Below are 20,439 nucleotides of genomic sequence, written 5' to 3'. Positions count from 1 at the left end.
CAAATCGGTAAGAGATATATCGGACAGAGCCATTGGGCTTCAGATATCCGTAACCGTAACCTTAGAAGCTTTTAATGAGTAGGGAGGCCTAGAAAGCAGAGAAGCACTACATAGGAACAAATACATATTCAGCAGCACTATTGGAAGCAATGGGGGTTTCTTCATGGCTATTAACAATGCAAGCTTAATGGTGCAACCTTGGAATACAGACTCGCTTTGAGTAGCAATGCTTAGTATTCCCTTTTGGATCTCCGGCATGCTTATATTGACTGTCTCATGGCTATTATCTCTTCTACAACTATACCCTTGCCAGGTGCTTCTGTCTCTTTCTCTCTGATTAGGCAGTCATGTATGAAGGATTCTTGCATTTTCCCGCGAGGCTTTGTTGGATATTTCGGGCCTCGTTCAACAAAGGGCAGCATGGTGTTTGGCAACAAAAGAAAGCTTTCATTCCCTTATCTGACCATAAATAAAGACCTTTCGATGTCTTTAATTTCTTTCATGTCTAATAAAGTCATTGTCTCTCGGGTCCAGTGCTCCAGACTCTCTAGGGCTATATAAACCCTTCCCTCTTCGCATGAATAACAGGAATTCACCGACACTGGTATATTCTACACTGCTCCAAAGCCAACATCCACATTCAATCCCATACCCTACTACGCTACAATCGTGTAAGTCTTGCACCCCATATATCATCATGTCATCTGACGAGCTTGAGCGGTGGGCACAGGTCGCAGAACTCGCCGGCGGACCAGTCGAAGATCTGCAGATCACTCCCCAGGCATCTATACGGTGCCGCGTTGGCCGACAGCTCTCCTTTTCCTGGCCAGAGACAGTGATTACCGAGTGGATCAACGAGAACCACCTTATCTGGACCCTATGCGCCGCCCTCGCAGATTCCGGCCTTGACCGAGAGTGGACACAGGGGTTTGACCTCTACTTCCGCAGCCAGTGGGTTCAGATCCAGTCGACCGTTCAGCAGAGCCAGGGTGTTGACCGGTTCCTGCTAGATATCCCAGCCCCGCCTATGTTTATGGCTGTGTTCGCCCATAGCACTGGGTCTGGGGTCCGCTACCACTCCATCATGTCTACCCATGCTGGTACTCGTCCCGGCGGAGGTCTTCTGTATCTGTTGCGGCATGTGTATCACGGGGGTGTTTCCCCGACTGATGTCTTTATTGTAGTTCTCTATGACGGAGATGTGACTGGAGGCGCGCCGCAGCTGCCTCCGTCCTCCGATTCGGACTTGGCTGATCTTTTCCCTGAGCGCTATGCCAGCCCGCCTCCTCCTTACCGTGGCTCTTCTCCCGCTCCTCCTGATTATGCACCACCATCCTGATGATGGCGTGTAGCAGGTGCCCTCCTTGTCTGAGGGTTGAACCTTATATGGAGACTGTCGGTTCTTAACAGTTTTACTTTCAGGTTATCAGATGGTATCGGTATTTACACTCTACTTAGAATATTTCCCTTGGCTATATATCTCCTTTATATGAATGAATACAGTTGGTTTTTGTCAATTATCCGTGAGTAAGTTGTAGCCCTGGAAATGGTGGTGAAATTAGATAGCTGAGGGAAAGGATACCTCTTTTCGGTACATAGCTTATATGAAAGCCTTGCGTTAGAACACAGTAGATATGTACGTGTACAAAAAAAGGCGCACGGGCTGAAATTGGGTACCTGGGGCTGTTAGGGCAAGTAACACAAAGCACAATCTATATAACTTTGAGTTCAGCTGTAGTTTACTAAGTCTCTGCTCACTAGAGCAAATATTTAAGGCAAGACAACTAATAATACAGAGAATATGTCTGTTCTAATATCGGAAATAATACAGGGCTGTGTAGACTGGCCGCCTGATACCAAAAATAGCAAATAGCGGGAGCCAATAACCACGTGTAGGTTTAGCGGTGAAAGTATCTACAATAAGCACAGATCGAGAGTCAGTGGAGGGCCTTATTTTCTGGATCGTATCGCCTTTTTGACGTGTAGGGCTGTGTGTGTACTTTGTTTCAACGGAAATAGATTATCATTCGATAACCTGGGGATCCAAATAGGTTTGCCCAGCTGAGTTACAATACCTCAGCGTAGCTCTACGTCAACATTCATCACGATCTTCATCTTACGTGTCTATTTCTCGTGTTCATGTCTCAGTTGAACTTTTCAGGTATATGTACAAGAAAACATGAAGTATAAGAGGGTCGCCAACACTGTCGGTATACACTCCAACAGCAGTAAATAATCCAACAATAACCCCAAGGAAACAACACAACCAACATCAGTCCAGCAAAATGAAGGCCATCTCAATTTCCGCTCTCATCCTGGCGACTACCACCTCCATCCTGGCTGCACCTAGCCCTAAGGTGTCCGCCCTAGAGCCGCTGCGACTTACAAATCTCAATGCCGCCATCCCCAGCACAACCCCTCCACAAACCTGCCTTCTCTCTTTTGCTGTCAAAGACCCAAACACGAACACAGACACCAAATGCTCTGCTTACTGGTATGTTCTAATCTATGGGTTTAGGATACCCTATAAGCCCAAAGCAAAAGACATGAATGATATTGACTTTTATACAGGTCAATTGGAATGCCTGGAAACAAGACCTACAACTGCTCTGACAAGGCTTACCAGCTCCACCTCCCAAATGGAATCTATGATATCGAAAAGTTCGATTTGGGAGTCTCCCGCGCAGACGGCTCTGAGACTGGACGGGCCACTGTGAGTGGCGACTCGTGGAAATGCGAGAAGCAGGAGTACCCTATGGCGCGGTGCAAGTGGGATGGTATATTCAGCCTCGATGTGGCCCCGTCTACTTGAGTGAGACTTCGCGGCTATGTAAGGAGAGAACGGAGTATTGGCACTCGAGCTGGGTGGAATGTGTAGATATGTGGACATGCTATTTTGCTTCGTTTCTGTTGGTCTGATTTGGTCTAGTTGTTATTTACCTCTCGTCTATTTGCTTTCATATATACTTCGATTTGTTCTGGTTTCCCATCTGAGACACTCGTGTAGCTGATATAAGATCTAGTAACAGGCTCGACCACAGAAGAGATCTGGACTATCTGTAAGAGGTAAAACGCAAAAGAAACAAATGAGAAACGTATCCAATAAGGTTGAATACTACATATGTATGTATCATTAACACTCTCCATACATTGTATCTACATAAGTTACCTAGTTAGGTAGCCCTCGTCCACTCCAGGGCTAAAATCCCCGCTGACTCATCTACCCACTTCCCGGTCTCGGCGCTACACACCTAAAAAGGTCTTGGCCTCAAAATCCCGTCGATCTCAATGGTTGCAGGCCAGTGGATTCTTATACGCATCGTCCTCATAGGCTCAACCCCTTAAAAGCTTGATGATTCACCGATCTTCCAGCCCCCATGATGGCCCATAAGGCTCTTTGACATCTGTAAGGAGTATTACGATATTGCTTTATGGACGATTCTACTGGCCCACGCGCCGGAAAGGGGCGGAGCGCTTGCGATCTATGTCGACACCGAAAGGTAATATCCACACTGCCCGTGTGACAGCCCCTAATCTGATTTTGCCAACAGATCCGCTGTGATAGAAACCAACCCGCCTGTGAGAATTGCCATATTGCAGGGCTACCATGTACATTCACCCAACCTGTATCTCTACCTCGGAAAACTACCCGACAGTAAGACTCCATACTATTTAAGCCCCTCTTTACCAATTGCTTACCGGGTATATAGAGAGCTGGCCGATACCAAAGCTCGGGTTCGGGAATTAGAGGCGACCCTCCTCGGACTTAAAGAATCCACAAAACAGAACCAGAAAGGGCTAGCTATCCTTTCTCCGAGCAGAAGCTCTTCTCCAGCATCGCCTAGACCCGCATCGGAAGCATTCTTATCTTGTTTGCCCGATACTCGTGATTTCGATACCGCGTTGGCAGCTTTCCAATGGCACATCTCGTATTGTGGGCTCGGGAGTTCCCTTTCGACGCAAAGGGCAGCTTTTTACTCTCTTATTCAAAAGCAAACGGGTTGTACATTCAATGTGGATTCCTTTGCTCATGAGGTCACGCAATCTTTCAATACGCAACAGCTCAAGTCAACAAAGAAAGTGATTGGAATCAAATGGCCAGGGTCTGCTCTAGTCCAACAGTGTTTGGAATATTTTGATAGAAATGGCCTCTATTCTATATTTCCAATTATCGATGTTGAGGCCGTGCAGATCCTGCTCAATGCAAATGTCTTAGACAAGCCTCCACACATGAGTCGTGCTGCGAATCGGGCTTGTCTGGTTGCTTTTGCGGCAATGATCACCCATATCCGCCGCCATGAGCGAGCTTTCGCCAGCGCCGACCCGGATGCTTATTTACAAGCAGCGCTAACGCTCCTTCCTGAAATGTTACTAGAGCCTCCTGATTTAAGAACTTTGGAAGCGGTGACAATATTAGTAAGTTCTTCGCGTGTCTACCTGGGCAGCACCAAAGGTGGATCCCATGTCTCAGAAGCTTATATGTGGCTATAGATGCTCTATATATGCCCTCTTGGCAGACCTCAGGCAGGAGAACTACTTCTTGGAATCGCAGTGCAGCTCATCTATAACCTCGGGGCAAACAGAATACAAACCCCCAATGAGATACACAGGACAGACCAGCGTAGCCAACATCTCCGAGCTTTGTTCTGGCATTGCTATGCCGTCGACAAAGAATTCTCTATCCGAAAATCACAACCACCCTTGATAAACGACGCCGACTGCGATCTAGATCTGCCTACCACATACGCCCAGGAAACCTCAGAACGCCACTTCTACATGAAGCCCTTGTCATCCAAGGAGCTTCTTTTCCCCTCCGACCTCCGCTTTTCCTTGCTCAAGTCCAAGATCTTCCGGTTGCTTTATTCAGCGCACAGTCAGACGCTACCAGAAGCTAGGCGCATTCAATATATCCGTGAATTAGACCAAGAACTGAGTGACTTGAATCTGGGCTATCCCGCCGACTGCCGGCCGGAGGTGTTCGCCACCGAGAGCGCACCGGACTATCTGTTCCACGACCTCAGTATGCGCGGAGTGAATATCCATTTGGAATATTACTACTGCCTCGGAAAGATCCACGGAGCGAGTAGCTCTTCCAAGATACCTTCTCCGCAGAACTGGTCACCTCTCCCATCTAGTGCAGAGCTGTGCTTTGAAGCTGCGCGGTGTTCGCTGATCTACATCTGGCGGGTCCGCCGGTTCATCAACCAGCATACATTCTGGTAAGGGATCCTGAGCCTTGTCTCATATCTATATATATGTACTAATTCGGGGTTCTGTCGTATTCTAGGCTTCACGCGCAGTTTCTCCTCACCGCCGTTCTCTCGGTCTTCTGGTATCTAATCACTGTTCCGACTTCATCTACTTTCACAAGGGATCTCAAGACCTTGGAGGATATCGCTGGGCTCTTGGCTCACCTTGAAAGGCCGGCGGATGATGGTCAGACTTACCCACCATTTTATCTAGCGCAGGCTTTTGTTGAGAGGTTGGTCTTCATGGCGCGGCATTCCAGGTCTAGGATTGAGGGTACATGATAGGATTGTTCAATAATTTCAGTCACTACTCCCTTGAAGGTGGTACTTTTGTATCTATAAACAATACTAGTACAACCCGTAACTTGGGCTTCGAGTTTGGATTGACGTATGAATCATCTGGGAGTGTACGAAGTATAGCCCCCACTCTTAGACGCTGATGCGTTGACTTCCGCTAGGCATTGAGTTGGCCGATTTAACTGATTTGTGCTATTGAAGTTAAATACCATGTGACGAAGGTACCTAGGTATGTATTTATCGGTCGGTCAATATCAAGTGCTTATAGTCCTTGGTTTAAGTACAAATGTGGCTTTCTTTGTGTAGTTAGATGTCTCCTTTTTATCCGGCTTTTCCACCAATCCCTGTCGTTGAAGTATACATCTGCTCCCCCTCTTCTCCCCTGCATATTGCTCTTTATTATCTTCCTTTCACCTTCTCTTCTCTTTTCCCCTCTCTTTCTCTACACCACTCTCCTCTCCTTCATCTACAACTGTAACTATTTGCTAAATGACGGGCAACTTCCTAGTCACCAGACGACCGAACTGGCTAAAAAAGCGAAGATCGGATGCTGAGAAGCGAGAAAATATTCCGGCCCTCCTTTTCTCAACTTTGAGCGGCCTCTTACCTTGACAGTACCAACCCCAACTTCGCGACGCTGGGATGCTATTGTACACCGATACGCTTTATTATGCATTAGTCCGCTCCTCTCTTCAACAGCCCGGCCGGGCTAGCTCAATCGGTAGAGCGTAAGACTCTTAATCTTAAGGCTGCGGGTTCGACCCCCGCGTTCGGCTATTCCTACAAAAAACTTGAGATTTCTTTTTTGCTTTTTCTTCTGGGTTCGTTTAGTGATGACAGAGGGTGCATCAGGGACCTTTTTTTTTTTTTGGCCTTTGCTAGGTATATCTGTCGATGCTCAAGTGCAGGTATCTGCATGCTTTACCGGGGCTAAAGACCCGCCTCAAAGCTTGTCCTTTTTGAGCTATTTGTTGGTATCCGTGATATATATTTAGACCTGAGGAGCATGGGTCCCTAATCTTGCATATGTAATGTAAAGTAAAAGAAAAAAAGGTATATCGTTCATTAATGTAACCAGAGCCGTCCATCCCTGTCAACTATGTACAACACGGCCTTACCAAGTCAACCCAATCATCAGTCATATATAAGCTACAAGATACACAAGCTCACAACCCTCTCGCATTAGACGGGAAATGCAGCGCCCCGAATTACCCTAAACGCACCCTCACAGCTTCGTTCCCTCGCGTCCACTGTCACTGGGACGCCTGGGCCGAAGAGGCCCTAGGGACTGACCAGTAGCATGGCTCGGCCCAGCCACCGACGATGCCATATTAGTCCGTGTCCCTTCGCTTTCTGTAGAGCTGGGGCGAACAGCTCCTCCCCTCGTCCCCTGGTGAAGACGAGGGTTCATGAGCCACTGGACCTGCATGCGGACACTGTTGACCGCCGCATTTGTGTGGGCTATGTCCTCCTTGATGCGCATACATTCATTCATGATAGCCATGCTGGCGCGAGCATCTAGGTCGGTGATAGCATGCGAAAGTTGGCTGACCTCTTCCCGGAGCGATTCGTGCAGGGAAAGCAGATAGGTCGTGGCATTGGATGAAAACACACCCGCAGCAAGGTCTGCAGGATCATCTGTGTGGGCGTCGACGCGAGCGGAGGATTGCTGTTCTCGGTCTGACTGGGGAGGCTGCCCACCGCTATGGCTGTTCGCACCTAAGCGCGTGGATTCGAAAAGAGTGGACCGAATGTTTGCGAGCCCATCCTCGAATATCTCATTCCGCTGCTGCAGATGCCGCATACTTGATTCAAGCGACTTGAGCCGGGCATTCTGCGTCTCAAAATAAGGGCCCATTGCGACTATGGGGCAGCTTTGCTCGTGTGCTGCAATATCAGCCCGTCTGATCTTAACCGGACATGCATATTTGGATGCTGCGCAGGGAATCGCAACCTCCGGGCATGATTCAATATGCTCCTGCAGTGCCCCTCTAGTGACAACAGTCTCGCAGTCAGCACATGTGACCTCAAGAACTGGACAAAGCTCTTTCTCATGCTCCTAGCATAGGCGTTTCCGGTCAGCATCTATAGAATTCCTAATGAGTTCAAATGGGCAACAAACCTCGTACTCATGCTCTAGAACATTCTCTTTGCAATGGGCGCACCGTCGCACCTTATGAATACATTTCTGATCCATTCCAACGTCTTTGCTCCGCGTCATCTGATCGCATGAATTATCCGGACACGGCAATAGCCGGTACCCACAGTACTTCTCAACATGCGACTGGACATGGCCTCGGGGTATTATCTCTTGACAGCCCTCCGTTATCAACGGACATCGTACTCGGATCTCGTCGCACATGTTGATCAACAGGCGGGGCACGCTAGCCGACACCTTCTGGGTGGGATTTCGGCAAGAGGGACACGGGAACTCGTCCGAGTCGGCCGAGCGGAAGCTGTTTATTGCCGAACTGAGGCAACTCCCGCAGAAGACATGGTCGCATTGTAGACGGACGGGTTCAACGAAGGGACAGTGACAGATCGGACACATAAGATGCGAGTCGTACTCGGAGACGAGATCAAGGCTGCGGAGGTCGATTAGCTCGTCGCGCTCGCGGCTTTCTTCCATTGCTAGGAAGTCTTGTAGATTCATGTTGCGCGGAGTCCAAGACTATCAGGAGGCCTTCGAAAAATATGCAAAGTACCAACGGACTTTAATTCCCTATGTTGTTGTTTCTTCAAAATGCGGAACCGCTGCGCGGATTCATGCAGCTTTGCGCTAGATACCGAGGTAGACCGAATAGTCCAGATCCATGAGGATGAGACTCAGAAAACAATAAGTTGAGCGATCGGAAGCAAATGCTTGCAAGACATAGACATGTTAATCTTCCGAGCTGAAGAGAAGGCGGGATGACTGCGGGGACCAAAGGGAGGCAAAGGCGGAAAGTGGTTGATCCGCACTTGTTGCCTCCGCTTGTGATTCCTCGTCTTACCCATCTCCACCTTCAACCTCGCCCAGCCGGAAACATCTCAAACAGTCTGACTTTAGCTTACTTGGCTGATCGGAGGTCTTTCTCCGTATTGACCGTCCAAGCGCCTACGATTCATACATCGCAACAGCCTGTCATTTTGATCTCACACATCTCATCATGACGAACCCTTCCCAGCTATTCCTACTCGCCGATCACATCAAATTATCCCTTTTGGAGCGCGAAAGGGCAATCTCACTCGATCTCGAGCCCAATTCTAAAGATGGAGAGATCTCTTGGTCTCTCGAGTCACTCCGGGAGAGCATAGAGGCTTTGGAAGCCGAACAAACCCGGCTAGCCAACTCGCATGACAGCGCAGGCGCCACCGCTTTGAAAGACCAACTCACCCCCCTCCAAGCCCAATTCAAAGATCTCTCGACCCAGTTCTACGGCGCAGACGGCGAGCCATCGGACAACTCGACGCAGGCGTCGAAACCCGCCACCCCCGACCTGAAGCAGCCAATCCCACAACATCCACCTTCCAAATCCGTCCGTTTCATGGACAGCTCCGCCGCAGCGGCAGCCGTACAAGATGAGCTTGACGAGGAGGATGAGCGCAACCGCAGCAACCTCTTCCGTCCATACCGTGATGAGCCATCGCCGCGACCGGATCTGTCAAACCTGGACAACCAGCAGATATACGACCACCACGCTCAAACAATGCGAGACCAGGATGACCAGTTGGATCGGCTGGGTGAATCAATTGGTAGACAGCACCAGCTGAGTATTCAGATTGGGGATGAACTGGATGGCCACGTTCAACTTCTCGATGGGATGGATGGGGACGTCGAGCGTCATCAGAACCGGCTAGACGGTGCGAGACGGCGCATAGATAGGATCCGCCGAAAGGCGGGCGAGAACTGGAGCATGATGACTATCATTGGATTGATCATTGTTCTGGTCATCTTGATCGTGATCCTGAAATGATACCCCGATACGGGTGGATGATTGGAGGGTATTCTTTATTGCTATTACTTTCATTACTTTTTACCCTTTTCCCTTTGGCGAGCGGGCGTTTACAACTTTACGCAATATGGGACGATTGATTTTCCTTATGTTTCATTTTCACTGGGCTCGAGGCGTTAAGGCAATCGAGTCGTCCCTAGACTCCTTGGATTCTTGATCATACTACATCTACAAAGCTTACCCATGGTCATAAACTTCCATATCTAATTATTTGCTCAGACAAAGTGTGCAGTATCAATTGTCATTGACGAATGCCATAAACTCGAATAAATCACCATAAAAGACTCCCAACAGTCACCAGTAGACTGCTTCAATAAAATACATGAGAAATAAACGAGATCCGCGAGCGAAAAGTCACGGAAGGCCGAGGGCTTTCCCTTACTTCGAACTCCCAACATGTTTCGTTTTCTCCTGCAACTTCTCGAACTCGGCATCACCGTCTACCTCGCCGCGGTCCGCTTTGACCTGAATGAATCAAACATATTAGCTCTGCTGAAAAATGAACTCTAGAGGCCGATGCTTACTGTAGCCTCGCTGTTACTAGCCAGCTCGGACTTCCACTTCCCCTTTCCCTCCACAGTATTCTTGACGACTTCTTGCTTATGGGATTCGTAGTGGGTGGAGAGGTCGTCGCGGTCTTCTTGTGGTTAGTAGGGGTAGGACAAGTTGGTGGTGGTATACTGACTCTTATCATCCTCTTTCAAGCTCCTGACTGCTGAGGAATGGAATGTGGAAGCTGGCATGACGAAGTTGGTCCGGATAGCTTGGCGGGAGGAGCCGCGGATGGATGTGAGGAACGACATGATGGTTATGATGTAGGTGTAGATAGAATGGTATGTAGGTAACTTCGGAGATTCAAAGTTTGCAGATTGAAAGAGAGGAAGAGTATTTGAAATCCAAAATGATTGGAAGTGTCGATATTTAAAGAAGCAGGTCTTTTCCATTTGGTTCTGAGGTCCCCGTCCTGATGCTATATGACATCATCGGGTTGGTGGGTCGATGCTACATGTGAATCTACCTAGCCCTGGAGGTATGTAGCTAAAGCTAACTATGGACAGCTAGGTTGAGAGGATATTAGTAGGACTATTCTGTCTGGTATTGATATCTGAAGATTTGAGACTTCTATATACTCCATGAGGACTGTTGTATCTTACATATACCTACAACATAGGTAGATCACTATAGGATCTCCCCGCATAAAAGTGTGGAGACTTTCCGACTTTCCGACTTCTTGATTTTCTTGATTTTCTTGATTTTTGAAAATTGTCATCAATACACTCGACCAGCTTTACTATGTGTTCCAATAGTACCTTAAAGTGACACCGTAGATCTGGAGGGAAAGATCCTTCAGGCCAATGGTTGTTCAGTGGGCCTGTTTAGGGCCTCAGGGGGGCATATCCCAGTCTGACAGAAGGCAATCCAAGCTCTTTACACTCCAGATCCGTTAACGGGAATGGATAGTACAGATGCTCTGGCAATCAATGGACTTGCATATAATACGAACAATTCTCATGTCGGTCATTGCACTAATAAAACCGCCTGCACAGCCTCAAGCCGCTGCCAAGGTGGAAAAGACCTACCCCGCATCAAAATGAATATCTGTCTATTCCAGCGAAGATTTTCCTCCATTTATCCTCCAAACGCATTTTATTGCGATGTCAGGTCTAGAGGTGATTGGTGTCGTCGCCAGCATCATCCAGATCGCAGAGCTTGGCGCCAAACTATCCGTCAAGCTCTGTACGTTCTACAAAGCAGTCAAAGTCGCAAACAAGTCAATGCAAGAGCTGTCCAGCGATGTTTCACTTACCTGCAGCATTCTAAACGAGCTCGGCAAGACACTCGAACAAGATGACCAGACAAGGCTTTGCTCCAAACAGGCCTTTTTCACGGCACAAGAGGTCTTACAGGAATGCAAGTCGGTATTTGAAGAAATTGATACCGCAATCGAAAAGCATTCCCAAGACAATGAAAAGAATCGCCTTATGCGACATGCACGAAAAATCACGATCGCACTCCTTGGTCCGGACTTGAATGTCCTCAAAAGTAACTTAGAGAGGCTAAAATCGACAACATTATTGATGCTACATGTCATCATGTATGCTGGACAGCTTCGCAAGTGAGTTCCTCTGCTTGGTTACCTGATCTATGGATCTAACGTCGGCAGGGAAAATGAGAAATCTACTATGGCCGATCAACGTGGTCTCATCCAAACTCTTCTAGAAGAGAAAATCGCGAACGACGCCAAATATGATACCCTTAGCAAATCTATCCAAGCTGTTTCTATATCCAAAGATGATAGTGCCTTTCAGCCCTCATTCGAAGCTTTGAGCATTGATCCACAGCCAACTCCGTCTACTCCTCTCTGGAACGAAGTGGGAGAATACTACAATCTGGTTCGAGGCCTACTCTGTCAAATCGATGCATACCAAGACACCCTGGAGAAGAGCCGCCACCTCAGAATCCGAAACGGTGTTATAAATGTGCATTCGGCGGAATCTGTTCTCTTTCAACATATTCATGGCCACGCGGCAAATCAACTTTTTGATGACCCCATATTCAGATTCAGGGATGCTTCTTTCCCTGCAACTCACCAAATACATACGAGGTCCGATTCCACAGACGAGACCGCAAAACGTGGAAAGACGCGACCAGAACTCTCTCATAGCTCTGATTCTGAATATGAACCAGAGCGTGAAAAGACTGGGAAATCCTATGTCCACAGAGAACGCCGGCGCGATCCGAATAAGACTCGTGGGAGCGCCGAGAGCCGCATTACTCCATCTGAGGATAATCTTTCGGACTTCACAAGCTACGAAGACTGTTGCCTTACAGCCCCTGCGCTGTATAAGCGATCTGGTTTTAGGCGCGCTCGGCGTCTGTCTACGACCATCTCGCGGTATGAGCGAGGAGTGGGCGATGAGCCACCCGCGCGCAGAGATTTCGATGAAAGTGATTACTATGATCGTGAGTGTTCGAGTTAATCAGAGCTCTACAATATTAATCGGCATTGTGCTAACATGGGCCATTTAAAAAGTCCCCCCTGCATACATCAACTCTCATGGGTCCGAATTTGAAGAGCGCCGCGCCGAGGCAGAGAATGGTTTCCGTCGTCATCCGCACGACGGAATCCATTCGCACTTTGACCATCGCTCTTGGCCCGATCCCAGACCTGACGATTCAATTGCTCAAGCTCCCCAACGCCGAAAAAAAAAGAAACGTTATCGACACTGCGGCAGCGATGACAGCAAGATATGCATTGACACGGATAAAAAAGGAGAAGAGGACCAGCCCATGCTACCTCCTCCTCCACAGCCTATCAAATCCAGCTCTGATGATGGTGATCATGATGATGATATTCTCATCATCGATGAAGTGACCGACCTCATAGGAAAACCAATTGAAAGCAAAGAAGAGAATTGGGACTCATCCCCGTACGTATCCAGCGAACCGGCACCGGATATAATAACACTGGAAAGTCTAGTGTTGCAATGGACAACCCTCAAACCGGAGGAACTCTTGAGGCTAGATGCTACCTGGAGGAGGAAGGAGGAAGAAAGATATGATATGAATCTATAGAAAGGACCTCGGGAGGCTGTATATGGAGCCTCCGAGAATGACAAACACGACAAACCAGGCAAATGCTCAGTCTGCACAGAGACAAACGCATACCCTGCACGCATCGCATGTATGCATGTCAACAGGAACTCCAAGTATAATAGAATGACGAGCAAATATAATTCATTCATTGGCTTTGCTTGGCCCCCAAATTTCGGAACAAACTATAACCATTACTAGGATACAGCTGGAATTTACATTGCTGGGCATATCGGCAGATGTCATAGTATTGCTTTTGTGGGCGAAGTTTTGGTAAAATAGCTAGATCATTGTCTACATTAGGGACCTCGCTTGAGGTCTACTGGGAAAAGTTTCTTGAGGAAGTAAAAACAATCTATGTTCCTGTATTTCGAAGCGTTCTCTATCAAATAAACAAGACTTAAGAAAAACAAGAGCTGCTGAATCGCACACAGCTAAGATAATCAAATTGCATGCACTGCGAGGGCTGTTGAATGGATGCACAATACTTCTATAATTCCATACCTGTCTCAAGGTAAGATTTGTTTTCAATATCAAACCGAATCTGCATGATAACTTTCCTCCAGACAACGATTTTGGTGATACGATGTGTACCTCTAGGGAACGCCGACAGAACAAGAGCCGCCGCTCCTTTCCCAAGCTGCGTGCCTAGAATGGCCTTGTATTCGGGGGTATCAAAGCTCCAGACCACATGATTTAGTGATGCTGGAGATCGCTGGAAATCCCGAGAGCCAGCTGGTTGAGTTCTAGCCCAAATGTCTTCTATAAAGTTCCTGGTATCTGCGTTGATAATATTTTCGAGGTAAATATGTCTCAAGATATTCCGCGGGAAGTGAGTATCGTACTGTGCAAGGGCGACTTGACTCCACCAAGGTCCATCGTATCTTTCAACGTTTCTCAGAATAATAACTCCTAATGCAGTCGAGATATGGTAAAAGTTAGTCCCCGATCCTCTTCTAGGGTGCGGAGTGAACGAGGTCTTTGAGATCTTGACTTCGTGGTAATCTTCAGGACCTGTGGGGAACCCACAAGCCTCGAGGTCTGCTCGAAGAGCAATGGGTGCTGGTCCCCAGTGGTTGAAATTTGTCATCCATCGCTGGAACCTGTGTGTACTATGGGTCAGGCTTCTAAATTCAAAATTTAGCGGTTTCACTGTACAGTTGGGCTCGTTTTTATCGTCGATCCATCGTTGTCGCAAGCCTCCCCACATCTCGCGCTCGCCGTACTGATAATCGTTAGGGTTGTCTGTTGGGATGGAACCAGGCTGAGAAGATGCAAAGACAGGATCATTGGGAGGGACGACAGGGCCGGGGGCGGGCAAGGCTACTGGAGCAGGGGGTGTTATGTATTGTAGCTCTATAGGGCTATCGCCGGTAGGAGCAAAGCCTGGGGAGCTGCGGCGGCGATTGCGGCGATTGCGGCAGATACCGAAACAATTCAAGAAGCAACAACCAGGCATAGCGGTGTATGTATTGGGGTTTGATCGGAACGTATAAAACTAGAATACCGGTTATTGAATGGAGTATCGAGTGCTGTATTGAATGATGAATGATGAGCTTGTACTTGTCCATTTGATACAGAGAGATGCCGAGGATTATATAGATGTGAGTTGAGTAGGTGGCGCATACTCGACCGTGAGTATCCCTTTCAAGTAACATACAAAGGGGACAAAAAGAGAAACATTTAGCACAAAGCGTCGACAGAAATATCAGCATTGGAACAAGACAGACAATGATAACGGAAGCCGAGGCCATTATCCTAAATAGACATTAACAAGCAGACACAGAAGTCGAAGTCGAAGACACCGAGAACAATGAGCACAGCAAGTGCGAAAATAGTAACTACATAGACAATTGTCGACAAAGAGAGCATTGTAGACCAACAAAAGAGCATAGACAAAGAAGTCGACTGTAGAATATCGATGTCATGAGATCGATGCCAAAAGCTAACCGGTCTAGCAATTCAGGATTGGCACAATTCAGGCTAAAGGATGCAGAGATCATTAGCCCGGTATACACCATTCCGACCAGTTTCCGGACCTAGGGCATTGTCGCCGTGACGTCCACTTTGCTGCAAGCTTATATCCATACCAAGCCTATGGTTGCTCCATTACCTACAGTCTTGCACGTAGTTCATTTATTTGACCTTAGATGGATATCGCCTTTGACCTATCATCAGGTCTTGACCCGGACACTAAGACACCATCTTGAAACATGTCCAATTGCGGGATACTTGCGGTATTCGAATAAAGAACATGCATGTTTATTTCAAGGTCGTTGGCCTATTAAAGAACATAGAAGCAGGCTAGGGCTGATACTCTCACAGCTTGAGCTAGTTAATCTACCCCTGAACTTGATTTAACGTGAGCACTTCTGCAGGACCATTTCTCCGAGGCTTCCCCTGTCTCCATATGCATCTAAGAGGAAAGGGGAAATGACACTGCCAATCATTGTCAATCAGCTGCACATGTGCAGTAACGGGGATTATACCGTTTATTGCGACCTTAGCGTAAAACTTGGTCTCACATTAGTTCGATTTATGCCACGGAGTGAATAAATCCTATATAAGCTTCACCGATCATCTTGGAAACTCCCGTCAACAGCCCAATCTATTAATTGCTTTATATATATCGCATCTTGAACCGCCGAGGTATCTTTTCCAGATGAAGACCATCCTTCTAAGCGTTCTGCTGCCTGCATTAGCCAGCGCAGCGACAACAAACGGTAAATTCACTGCGCTGAGCTTCAACGTCGCAGGCCTGCCATCCATCCTCCAATCGAACGATGTAAATGGCACAAAAACCGAAAATGCCAAGCTGCTCGGCACCTACTTCTCAGAGTATGGCTACGATATCATCAACATGCAGGAGGTGCCGCTCCACCCAGTCTCCCTAGTATATCAATCGATCTAACCACTCTCTAGGATTTCAACTACCATGCCTATATCTATGAAACAGATACCCACGCCTACAGGACCGCTACTTCTGGCGGCGCAGCCATCGGAAGTGGTCTGAACACCATCTCCAACTACAACTGGGTAGACTTCGCACGCGTGAAATGGAACAAATGCTCCGATGCATCCGGCTCAGACTGTTTGACCCCGAAGGGTTTCACCTTCATGCGCTGGAACCCGGCCGATGGAGTCTATGTAGACTTCTACAACCTTCATGCCGACGCTGGGTGAGTACAAGCTATTCTCAGGTTGTAATCGACCTCATGACTGACTCCCGCCAAGCACCGAGGATGAAGACGAAACTGCCCGTAACTCCAACTTGCAGCAAGTCGCAGATTACATCGACACCTGGTCGACCGGTAACGCCGTTGTAGTCATGGGCGATACGAACAGTCGCTACACGCGCGCCAAAGATACGGCCATTCGAGTCTTCAAGTCTCAGAATACCCTCGCAGACCCCTGGGTCGAGCTTGAGAAAGATGGTGTCTATCCCACTGCTGGGGCGGATGCCTTGGTATGTGAGAATCCGTCTTCTGTTCAGACCTGCGAGACGGTCGATAAAGTGCTGTACCGGGGGTCCAACGTTGTGTCGCTCAAGGCAGACAGCTTCGTCTATGCCAGCGAGAAGTTCACAAACACTGACCCTAAGTATTTGGGCGATATACTCTCGGACCACAACCCGATTCTTGTGAACTTCACCTGGTCGCTTTCGTCGTCGCTGCGACAAAGTCAGTTCTCCGGTGGTCCGCATGGGACCTGGTTCAGTGATCTGCCAAGTATTCCTTCGTCGCCTGCTGCTTCTGTGATTACTTTCTCTGGTGCGGAGAGATTGGATTCTGTTGCTTTGGAGTTGAAGGATGGCACGTCGTTTAGCCATGGAGGAACTGGTGGAACTAAGGTCTCTCTTACCCTGGCCTCTGGGGAGTATTGGACGGGGACCAAGCTCTGTACTGGGAAGCATAATAACCACACTCGCAACTTTTATATCAAGGCTACTACCAGTACTGGTAAGACCTTGGAGGCGGGCACTTCAACTGATAATTGCCAGACATTTACTGCCCCTGAGGGCTTTGCGGTTGTGGGTTTCATGGGACAAGCCGCGGACGAGATCGATCAATTGGCTTTGGTGTATGCGGCCTATTAAGGGCCAAGGAAGCGATTAGTTACTTGAGATGTGAAGTCAAATTTCTGGTGAATATGTATTGTGTTCATTTGCCATTTTGGCCAATCGTATCAAGTCATGGTTTATGCAATGTATGTCCCAAAACGCCGAGGTATTCTGCAGAAACTTTACCCATATGCACCGCGCTGTGTAAATAAGCCAAGAAGAAAAGCACTTTAATCAATCACATCCTCCGGGAGAACATCATCCGGGTTCTCCCCAACTGCTTGTCCCACCAAGCGCACGACGCGCTTGATTGCCTTGGACGCGGGACTTTCGGGGAAGTTATCCACGAAGCTCTCGCCAAAGTCACATGCCATGCCAACACGGGGATCCAGAGGCACAGCACCTAGGAAAGGAATTCCCATTTTCTTCGCTAGCCGGCGACCGCCGCCAGTTGTCGCTCGGAATATTTGCGACTCGTGGGTGCAGCTAGGACAGACAAATCCAGACATGTTCTCTACCAAGCCCAGTACCTTAATTCCAGCCTTGCGGCAGAAGTCGACCTCCTTGCGAACATCCAGCAATGAGACCTCCTGCGGGGTAGTCACGACAACGGCACCGTCAACGCCAGACTCCTTCAGCAAAGAGTTGACGGACAAATGCTCGTCGGAGGTCCCAGGAGGCGTATCGACAATCAGGTAGTCCAGCTCGCCCCAGTCCACATCCTTGAGGAATTGCTTGATCAGTCCGTTCTTCTTAGGCCCGCGCCAGATCACCGCATCGTCCCGGTTGGGCAGCATGAACTGCACGCTCATTGCGCCCAGGTTATCTGTCACCCAGACGGGACTCCAGCCAGCATTGCTGATGTGGATAGTCTCTGACTCCACGCCCATCATCTTGGGGATCGAAGGCCCGCAGATATCGGTGTCCATGATGCCGACGGTGGAGTCTGGGTTGGCGGCGAAGGCGTGCGCGAGGAGAGTTGAGAACGTAGATTTGCCGACCCCTCCTTTTCCAGAGAGGACTAGGATCTTGTGTCGTATTTGAGAAAGTCGTTCAGTGATGATCGGGATGTCGGGGTCGGGGCCTTTGGGCGCGGTGGCGCAGATCTGTTGGTTTGGGCAACCGGCACAGGCATCGCCTTGGCCAGCTTGCTCAGACTCGGGGCCTGGGCAGTGTTCTGCTGAGAGTTAGTGTGTGTATATTGTGGCAAAGATTCTGCGCATGCGTACCTGGTTCGGGAGCGACAAGGCTGGGCGGCACCTTGGACGAGACTGCTAGAGACTCCTCGAACTCCTCCACGTAGGGCGCCATTTTAGATTTCGCTGCTCTGTGTGGCAATGACAATGAGAGCAAGCGACCGAAAATAATAAGATAAATGTATGCAGTTGGAAGAAATAGAGAAATTCGATGTCCGGTGGCGGATTGACGGACTGATGCTTGATAAGCGGGGATGACTAAAAACCCGATGCGATTGGCGGGGCAAAGCATATCTGCGGTGTCGGAGCGCTTGCAGGCGCAAGTGTATAGAAGCCGAGAGTGAAGTATTTCATTTCGTATGATCGCTACACTAGCTGAAACTATAAAACTTTGAAGAATAATACGACATGTGTAGTAAATAGGCAAAGCAACCGGGGAATAAAGCATGGTTTGAAAACCCCGTCTACAGCAAACCACCTTATCTCTTATGTCCATTTGCCAGACCAACCAGATCTCCATATTTTAGTGTATTTGTCGTTGCGGTATATTGAGTGGCCTCCGGTGAGATAGTCAAGATCATGGCAGAATGAGTATCGGTGGATTCCTCGAAGTGCTCCCGCAGCACCATGGTCAATGGAGAGGAGCGGTACGGGATGCGAGATTTCTTGCTCGATCGGGCTCGGATCACTTCTTTCAACGCAAGGAGATCAGTATTTATCTGCCTGCCTTCTTGCTTCTCTTGGGGGGTTTGCTTGAGCGCAGACTCAGTCGTGCTGGAAAGGAACTCAGCGCCGGCCAGGTCCACGAACACAAGCTTCCCACCAATACATCGATGTGTGCGAGCGGTAGTCGCAAACATTGCAGACCCATGCTCTTCTGCTTCTTTCACGCGAGACTCAAATTCGGCCTTTTTTGCTTCTGCGGCATCGACGCGTGCTTGATCCATCTGATAATCAGGATTTGGAACGAATTTCCCCTCTTCAGTCTGGACAACTCCGCGAGATTGTTCCTCGATATAAACATCAGTTGCATGTTTCCCTATAGGAACAAGCTCAGATTGCCGCTCAACCACCTGATCACGCGCATTGAGAAGATCCTTAGTGATGATTTCCAGTTCGATCACGGCATGGGTGCGTGAGCTTTGATCGTGCACCGTCGATGTCGCAGTCTTGCGATGTTTCAGGCCTTTCTGTAGCTCCTGGTGCAGCTCTTCGAAACTCCAACATGCCTTCGTAGCAATTGGTCGGACTCTCACTTTTCCATTCTCCAGCATTTCCGTTTCGCCACGGATGTAGACCCGGCCATCGGATCCCTCGCGGACAAAGCACTCATTCCGCTCATTGAGGAGATCGAAAGCGATATTCTTCCGCAGTTCAAACACGCGGAGCCCAATGCCGAATCGATGGTTGCTGTCCTTCGAATTGATGTCTTCTAGAGCAGCGCTCAGTTGACGTGCAGCAGCTAAACAAAGCCCAAATTCATCCGCATGCTCAAAATCGTAGCCGATCATGGTATGGGATTTGCCGCTGCCTGAATGGCCATATGCAAAGAAATTGCAAGACTTGCCCTCCAGAACTTCTGGAATAATTGGTGCAACGACGCGGTTGAATACCAAGTGGTTGTTATCATTACATTCAATGATCCCATCAATTGAAAACCCACTCTTCCAGGATCTTTCCCTGGTCGAAAGTGCTTTAGCTTGCAGAGGGGAAGTGATGGAGACGCACGACTGAGGATTGCTGTGATGCTGGCCATATTCCCGCTGAATTTCTCCCGTTTCGGCCTCGCTCCGATTGAGAGGTCGCCATCTCATCCATACTTTAAATGCACTCATCTCCCTTACGCGTGAGTGTTCCGGTGATAGAGGAGAAGGAACACGAGCACACAGTCCAGGGGTATCGCACCGTTGGCTTATGTAACAAGGCAGCAATGGCCCCGAATCCTTCAAGATCCTTCAGGGCTAGAACCTTTGGTGGGGCGAGGCATCGTCAACAATAGTATGCTCCAGTATAGGCTAGGTTTCAGGCCTCTGATGGTGTGAGTTACT

General features: G+C 48.6%; 11 protein-coding genes across 11 annotated transcripts; 6 read left to right on the top strand and 5 right to left on the bottom strand.

Moving 5' to 3' along the window:
• Positions 1–697: 697 nt before the first annotated feature.
• N7525_006735 (uncharacterized protein) lies at positions 698–1,339 on the top strand (the record flags this gene model as incomplete). Its single annotated transcript, XM_002567238.1, has 1 exon — positions 698–1,339. The coding sequence occupies one exon, from the start codon at positions 698–700 to the stop codon at positions 1,337–1,339; it is 642 nt and encodes a 213-aa protein (XP_002567284.1).
• Positions 1,340–2,285: 946 nt separating this feature from the next.
• On the top strand, positions 2,286–2,812 carry N7525_006734 (uncharacterized protein; the record flags this gene model as incomplete). Its single annotated transcript, XM_002567237.1, has 2 exons — positions 2,286–2,494; positions 2,572–2,812. The coding sequence occupies 2 exons, from the start codon at positions 2,286–2,288 to the stop codon at positions 2,810–2,812; spliced, it is 450 nt and encodes a 149-aa protein (XP_002567283.1).
• A 599-nt stretch (positions 2,813–3,411) lies between these two features.
• On the top strand, positions 3,412–5,531 carry N7525_006733 (fungal specific transcription factor domain-containing protein; the record flags this gene model as incomplete). The annotated part of the gene is made up of 4 exons (XM_061213818.1): positions 3,412–3,500; positions 3,552–4,416; positions 4,492–5,219; positions 5,288–5,531. Coding segments are annotated over 4 exons (1,926 nt in total), but the record flags the coding sequence as incomplete, so codon positions are not given.
• Positions 5,532–6,771: 1,240 nt separating this feature from the next.
• N7525_006732 (uncharacterized protein) lies at positions 6,772–8,199 on the bottom strand (the record flags this gene model as incomplete). Its single annotated transcript, XM_002567235.2, has 2 exons — positions 6,772–7,605; positions 7,669–8,199. The coding sequence occupies 2 exons, from the start codon at positions 8,197–8,199 to the stop codon at positions 6,772–6,774; spliced, it is 1,365 nt and encodes a 454-aa protein (XP_002567281.2).
• A 496-nt stretch (positions 8,200–8,695) lies between these two features.
• N7525_006731 (syntaxin family protein) lies at positions 8,696–9,502 on the top strand (the record flags this gene model as incomplete). Its single annotated transcript, XM_002567234.1, has 1 exon — positions 8,696–9,502. One exon carries the CDS (start codon positions 8,696–8,698, stop codon positions 9,500–9,502), a length of 807 nt encoding a protein of 268 aa, XP_002567280.1.
• A 417-nt stretch (positions 9,503–9,919) lies between these two features.
• N7525_006730 (uncharacterized protein) lies at positions 9,920–10,344 on the bottom strand (the record flags this gene model as incomplete). Its single annotated transcript, XM_002567233.1, has 3 exons — positions 9,920–10,006; positions 10,066–10,178; positions 10,227–10,344. 3 exons carry the CDS (start codon positions 10,342–10,344, stop codon positions 9,920–9,922), a joined length of 318 nt encoding a protein of 105 aa, XP_002567279.1.
• An 852-nt stretch (positions 10,345–11,196) lies between these two features.
• N7525_006729 (uncharacterized protein) lies at positions 11,197–12,970 on the top strand (the record flags this gene model as incomplete). Its single annotated transcript, XM_002567232.2, has 3 exons — positions 11,197–11,657; positions 11,706–12,505; positions 12,576–12,970. Coding segments are annotated over 3 exons (1,656 nt in total), but the record flags the coding sequence as incomplete, so codon positions are not given.
• Positions 12,971–13,625: 655 nt separating this feature from the next.
• N7525_006728 (uncharacterized protein) lies at positions 13,626–14,594 on the bottom strand (the record flags this gene model as incomplete). The annotated part of the gene is made up of 1 exon (XM_002567231.1): positions 13,626–14,594. The coding sequence occupies one exon, from the start codon at positions 14,592–14,594 to the stop codon at positions 13,626–13,628; it is 969 nt and encodes a 322-aa protein (XP_002567277.1).
• Positions 14,595–15,797: 1,203 nt separating this feature from the next.
• Positions 15,798–17,231, top strand: N7525_006727 (endonuclease/exonuclease/phosphatase family protein; the record flags this gene model as incomplete). Its single annotated transcript, XM_061213817.1, has 3 exons — positions 15,798–16,004; positions 16,058–16,314; positions 16,370–17,231. 3 exons carry the CDS (start codon positions 15,798–15,800, stop codon positions 17,229–17,231), a joined length of 1,326 nt encoding a protein of 441 aa, XP_061068248.1.
• Positions 17,232–17,425: 194 nt separating this feature from the next.
• On the bottom strand, positions 17,426–18,506 carry nbp35 (Fe-S cluster-binding ATPase; the record flags this gene model as incomplete). Its single annotated transcript, XM_002567229.1, has 2 exons — positions 17,426–18,372; positions 18,425–18,506. 2 exons carry the CDS (start codon positions 18,504–18,506, stop codon positions 17,426–17,428), a joined length of 1,029 nt encoding a protein of 342 aa, XP_002567275.1.
• A 364-nt stretch (positions 18,507–18,870) lies between these two features.
• On the bottom strand, positions 18,871–20,226 carry N7525_006725 (kinesin family protein; the record flags this gene model as incomplete). Its single annotated transcript, XM_002567228.2, has 1 exon — positions 18,871–20,226. The coding sequence occupies one exon, from the start codon at positions 20,224–20,226 to the stop codon at positions 18,871–18,873; it is 1,356 nt and encodes a 451-aa protein (XP_002567274.2).
• Between the last annotated feature and the right edge of the window lie 213 nt (positions 20,227–20,439).

This window comes from Penicillium rubens, assembly GCF_028828025.1.
Source record: "Penicillium rubens strain IBT 27055 chromosome Unknown utg000003l_segment0_segment0, whole genome shotgun sequence".
Lineage (NCBI taxonomy): Eukaryota > Fungi > Ascomycota > Eurotiomycetes > Eurotiales > Aspergillaceae > Penicillium > Penicillium rubens.
The sequence above is the reverse complement of the archived record's forward strand: the minus strand, read 5'-3'. Positions and strand labels throughout refer to the sequence as shown.